Source organism: Pyrus communis, chromosome 10, assembly GCF_041283825.1.
Source record: "Pyrus communis isolate YQ-2024b chromosome 10, ASM4128382v1, whole genome shotgun sequence".
In the NCBI taxonomy this organism is placed as follows: domain Eukaryota; kingdom Viridiplantae; phylum Streptophyta; class Magnoliopsida; order Rosales; family Rosaceae; genus Pyrus; species Pyrus communis.
Window position 1 is genome coordinate 4,030,588 of NC_142574.1, and position 6,013 is coordinate 4,036,600.

Consider the following 6,013-nt stretch of genomic DNA (forward strand, 5'->3'; position numbering starts at 1 on the left):
TTGTCTGACACATAAACACACATGAACATCTGGTGTACTCTATCATGTTTGATTTTATTATTTTAAAATGTTATATGGATTATAAATAAATAAATAAACATGTGTTTTAAATTTTTTTTTTTTTTTCACTCATGGCCCTATCGGATATAACCGACACGAACAAAGCAAAATTTTGGACTGCCACCAGAATAATCTCTGGCTTTTTTTTTTTTTTGTGATTTTTTACACATGCTATCTCGGAGTATATACAAACATATTTAACGGTTAGATCGTCGGAACTAGTTTCGTAGAATGCATATCCTATCAAATTGATAGATTTAACAAACACTTAAGCGTTAATATTATACTTCCATTAAGTATAAAATAAGATTTATCTACTAGGGTAAATATTTTAAATTGAAAATCGAATTCATTCATTGCATTCTTATAGAATCGAGGAGTGTAGCTGCAAAAAAACATCAAAATCAGAGCTAAAATAACCGTTAAATTGTGATTTTTCGTTTATAACCATCAAAACTTTTGTTTTGTTACCTAATATCTAAATGGATTTTTTTTTTGTAATTTTTTACGTATGTGATCTTGGAGTGTGTACAAACAAGTTTGACAGTTAGATCATTGAAAAAAGTTTCATAGAATGTGTATCGCGTCAAAATAGCAGATTAAATAAACACTTAAGAGTTAATGTTATACTTCCATTAAGTATAAAATAAGATTTTGTGGTATCCGCTAGTGTAAATATTGTCAATTGAAGATCAAATTTATTCATTGCATTCTTATAGGGTCGAGGAGTGTAGTTGTAAAAAATCATTAAAATCGGAGCTAAAATAACCGTTAAATTGTGATTTTTCGTTTATAACCGTCGAAATTTTTTGTTCTGTTACGTAATCTCTGAATGTTTGTTTTTTACAATTTTTTACGTATGCAATCTTGGATTATGTACAAATAAGTTTAATGGCTGGATTGTTGAAAAAAGTTCCGTAGAATGCATATCGCGTCAAAACGGTAGATTAAACAAACACTTAGAGTTAATATTATACTTCCATTAAGTATAAAATAAGATTTTGTGGTATCCACCAGTGTAAATATTTTAAATTGAAGATCGAATTCATTCATTGCATTCTTATAGGGTCGAGAAGTGTAGTTGTAAAAAAATCATCAAAACCAGAGCAAAGATAACCATTAAATTGTGAATTTTCGTTTATAACCATTGAAAACTTTTGTTCCGTTACCTAATCTTTGAATTTTTTTTTTTTTTTTTTGTGATTTTTTACGTATGCAATCTTGTAGTATCCACAAACAAGTTTGACAGTTAGATCATGGAAACTAGTTTCGTAGAATGCATATCTCCGTTAAATTTGCCTAAATTTTGAAGTAGGAAAAGTAATTTGTGATAAATTTTTATTTATGTTTTTCAAGTATTGATTAGACAATATTTAGTTTGTGTGATGATATTTTTATTGCACAATTATTTTTTTGTTTCTTTGTCGCATATTTTATGTGGGTTATTATCTATTAAACCAAACAAATATTTATTTAATTTTTAAAAATGTATTCTATTTAAATACATGTTATTTATTTATTTATTAAACCAAACAATTATTATTTTAGTTTTTAAAATCGTAACAAAACTTTGGGGGGAATTTAAAATTTTGGGAGGGAATTTTGGAGGATTTTAGCTGCTATTTTTATTTTTATGTTGGTTATAACCGAGTAATAATAATTTTATGTCGGTTTTTATTTTAAAAGATGTTTCTATCAGTTTTATACTTCACTCCGCCAGACTTGCACCCACTCAGACGATCTATCTCCGTCTTTCTCTCTTTCATTTATTCATTATTCTTTATTCATTTCTTCGTTAATCTTCCAGATCTTTCCAATTCTTCCTCTGAAATTCCAAACAACAAGTTTTCGAAAACGAGGAAATGACCGACCAAGAACCCAACACGCAGGCTCCGATGGCGACGGGGATGATTGTCGACGATACGTACGAGTTCTCGGCTCCGCGCTTCTTTGACTTCATAAAGGACGAGGGCGAAGACGACAAGCGCAAGGCCAAGCTCTGGTTCGAGTGCGCTCTCGCTTATGCTTCTTCACGTACGTCTGCTTCCATAATGTTTCTTTCTATCTTACTTCTCTTCTATTCCAGTTGTGCTTTATAGCTTTATACCTGTGTGTTTATTGCGTCTTACCGTGGTGAGGACGAAGAGGAGAGAGAGATGGCCCAACTCGGCGGTGGATCGAATTCGCTGAGCTTGATGGTTTGTGCGGACGAAGTAATAGCAGAGGAGGAAGAAGAAGATAGCAGCGGTTGCGTTTGGGATTTGGGAGGATGGAGTCCTCTAATTGAAAGTGGGTTTTGGGAGTATCGGCAGTTGCTGTGTCGATGCAGATGGAATATTGGGACTCTGGTAAACAATAGAGGCAGTTGTGCGACTACCGCAGTGAGGAGAGCTCCACAGCTTCACCGTTATGACCACTGGAAGGGGTTGAACCCACATCTCTCAACCGTGGAACTCTGCATGTTGTCGTCAAAAACAAAATATGGAACGACGTCGTGCTTCTTTAATCTGTTTGTTCCGTGTCCATCTCCAAACGGTATGCCGTGGAACTCTGTGTGTTTATTGTGTCTTCTTTGTTAGGGTTTCTCTCAGATCTGTTGATTCCGATGTTAGGGCTTTTTGCTTTTCTTCTCTCAATTGTGTAAAATTTCTGTAAAATTATTGGATTTTGAGGGTTTTAATTTTGGTTTCATGGCCAATTTTGTCACAATTCCGAACGTTTCAGATTAGGAAGCGATAGCGCAATCTCGATGCTTGCTCTGTTTTTTGGAGTTTGATTATCAGAAAATTTTGTAGGTTGTGTTTTGCTTGCAGAAGATTAAAGGCTGATATCTTTTTGCTTTTTCTGCTAAGATAGAGAGAGAGAGGATTCTGAGAGAGACCAAGAAAGTTCTCAACTAGGCAACAATCTTTGGCATTTAAGGAAGTTGTTACTTGTTGAAAGGAATTAGATTTAGACTTTCCGGATTGTCGTTCTTTCTTTCCCAAATTTGTTGCAGAATTTGAACTAGGTTTTATGTTATGAACTTGACTGGAATTTTCATTTAGAGCAATGGATATTCAATTTGTGCTTTTTGGATGATTTTTGTCTTTGATCAGTAAGAATAGTGGCAATGTTCAGTTTGTAATGGGGTGTATATATATTTTTAATTAATATATTTTCTGTCGGTTTTAGCCGACAAGAATGCTTTTATTTATTCTTATTGATAAATTTTTTGTCGGTTAAATCCGATAGAAGTCCTATCAGTTGTATATTTTCTGTTGGTTTTAACCGACATAAATTAAATGCTCTTATTTATTTATTATTAATATATTCTCTGTCGGTTATATATTTTCTGATGCAGGCAATTCTTTCGCTTATTATATCAGCCACTGCATCCATTTTCTGCTTAAAATCCGACAGTAATATACGTTTCTTGACGGTTATCATAGTGACACTAATAAATGGTTTCGTAGTAGTGAGTGAGTTGCTTCTCCAATCCTATATATTCACAGAATGCATTGAACTCCAGAGAGGTATACTATCCCCCTGTCACTTCTTAACCTTGTTATCTGGTGTCCACTCTGTTACTCCACCATTGTGTCACTGTTTGATTAGTTTTCTTAGGGATTTAAAATGACAAAATGGAATAAAGAATGTTCTAGGTTTTGACGGCTACAGACTACAAGGCTGTGCAAATGCATTAGCCATATTTTCATTTATATAGAGAATGCCTGTAGGGTTTTGGTACATTGCCAACTCACAAACTTATCTCTAAATTGTGCTAGGGAACAAATATGTATTATGAATTTCACCTACTCTTCTCCAGATTTAATGCTAGCCCTTCATTGGAGTTTTAATTGATCTAATCTAGAGTGTACACTTGTCACTCACATAAACAAAAAGCTTTAAATAAAAACTAGCCCTTAGGTTCTAAAAACCCTTTGTTTTCTTCTTTCTTCTTCAACTCAGCAGCAACTCATCCACTGGACCTTCACTTGCTGCCTTCGATCCTTGGAAGCAGAAGCAATTTAGGTTCCAACAGGCAGCACCACCACTTGAGTATCCTTGATCATTGTCGTCGCTGTCGTCGTCCTTGGAACACTCAACCAATGCCGCAAAGAACGGATCCTTTGGGAGATAATTAGCTGTATGCCCCTTGCCCTTGGAGTTGCTGTGTCTCACCTGAATATCATCCACGATCAACTTTTTTGAGGTGATTTTCTGATTACTGACTCTGGCAGGAGGCTGTGGGAGGCGCTTCAGTGAGGAAAATAATTCCATCTTGTTGTTGCTGCTGCTAGGTTTCTTTGGAATTCCGGGAACAAGTTCCCAAGAGAAAGGGACGCCAGAAAATCGAAGCGAGGTGGCTGGACTAATAGCAGGAGAAGAATCACGATCGAGATTACAAGACGACGATACGAAAGATGAAGACGAGGATGATGAGGAAGAAAATGACGGTGTTCTTTGAGAAGAGTGTTGATACTTCTTCATGGATGGAAATATAGAATTACATTTTTTTGAGACAATTTGGGTACGGCATTGGCCACCACTTGCATGATCAGTAGGTGAGGAGGACTCCATATGATATATGGAGAGTAGCACTACTTGTTTGGTATCTTTGGATTCATCCTTCTCCAACCGTGTCTATAAAAATATATGGTGCTACGTACAGATCCCACTGTCTCTTTAGTTATTAAAAGATAATAATTAATGATGATTATGAATTATTATTTTGATTAACTAGTAAAACGACTCCAGCAGAATTGATCAATATGACAAAGTAAGGAAACAGACAAGGACTGTCGATTATGATTACCATGTACTTATTTTTCTTTTAAATGTGAGTGTAAGGTCTTAGGGCGAAGTTGAAGATTTCATACGCGAGAGGACCAGACATAAACCAAGAAAATGATTCCATACTTGAATTTCTTCTAGGGGTGTGATATTTAAACATTCCTTTTTACTTCTCACACACTTTTTTAATTTTTGACCGACGGATCGGATGAATTAAAGAAGATCAATGAACAAAAATCAACAAGAGATGTGTGAGAAGTAAAAAGGGATGTGTGGAAAACAACCCTTTTCTTCTATTGTGGTTCGTATAGAGGAAAATTACCATGTCAACCATTGATATCTTTTGCAACCTATTATATAAATATTTTTGGCCTTTTTTTACATTTTTCAATATTTTTTTTATTTTTTTTTTGGGGGGTGGGATCCACAAGCTATATGTCAGTAGCAAGTTTTCTTAAACCCGCTAAATCAAAGCCTAGTAAAGAAAATATTGTAACAACGATTTCTCAATTTTAATCTAATTGGAGCGTTGGTTCCTCAACTAAAAATTCGTGATCATTGGTTTTTTAACTCATCAAAATGTGTAGTTATGATCATTTTCATAAACTCATTCAGAACTTCCTTCAAAATGAGTCATCGGGGAATGACCATTTCTACAATTAAATTAAAGTCGTGGGACCATTACTACAAGTTTCTCTTTCTTTCTTTTTTTTCTTTTCTTTTTTTCATATTTGCATTTTGATTTAGCTTCACGTGTGTGGCACATGACTCATTTTAACAGAAGTTTGGACGAAGTTAACAAAAAGTACCGTAGCTACACATTTTGATTAATTAAGGGACCAACTGTCATGAATTTTTAGTTGAGGGACCATTACTCCAATTCAGTTATAGTTGAGAAACTATTGCAACAATTTTTTTCCTAGTATATAGCTTTATACCTGACTTTGCCCAGGAGGGGGGTAGGCCATCTGGGGTCGAAGCATGGCTTTGCCTCTGGTCTTATGTTTCAATATAGTGTATGACGAGTTTTGGTCTATTGTGTGGTTTAATTCATATTCTTCACTCTTAGGCATGTTTATTGAATGGAAATTGAAATGGGCTTATTAAAATATAGGAATGAGAATCAATTCATTTCGAAACTTTCTTATGTGTCAAATACCTAAATATTAGTAATCAG

The 6,013-nt window shown here is 34.6% G+C and overlaps 1 protein-coding gene across 1 annotated transcript; it reads right to left on the bottom strand.

Moving 5' to 3' along the window:
- Positions 1–3,722: 3,722 nt before the first annotated feature.
- On the bottom strand, positions 3,723–4,782 carry LOC148693394 (uncharacterized). The gene has a single exon (XM_088678742.1). The coding sequence runs from the start codon at positions 4,621–4,623 to the stop codon at positions 4,003–4,005; it is 621 nt and encodes a 206-aa protein (XP_088534868.1). The 5' UTR covers positions 4,624–4,782; the 3' UTR covers positions 3,723–4,002.
- Positions 4,783–6,013: the final 1,231 nt, after the last annotated feature.

Coding starts and splice junctions, on each gene's coding strand:
- LOC148693394 (XM_088678742.1), bottom strand. CDS start 4,623: ATGGAGTCCTCCTCACCTACTGATCATGCAAGTGGTGGCCAATGCCGT.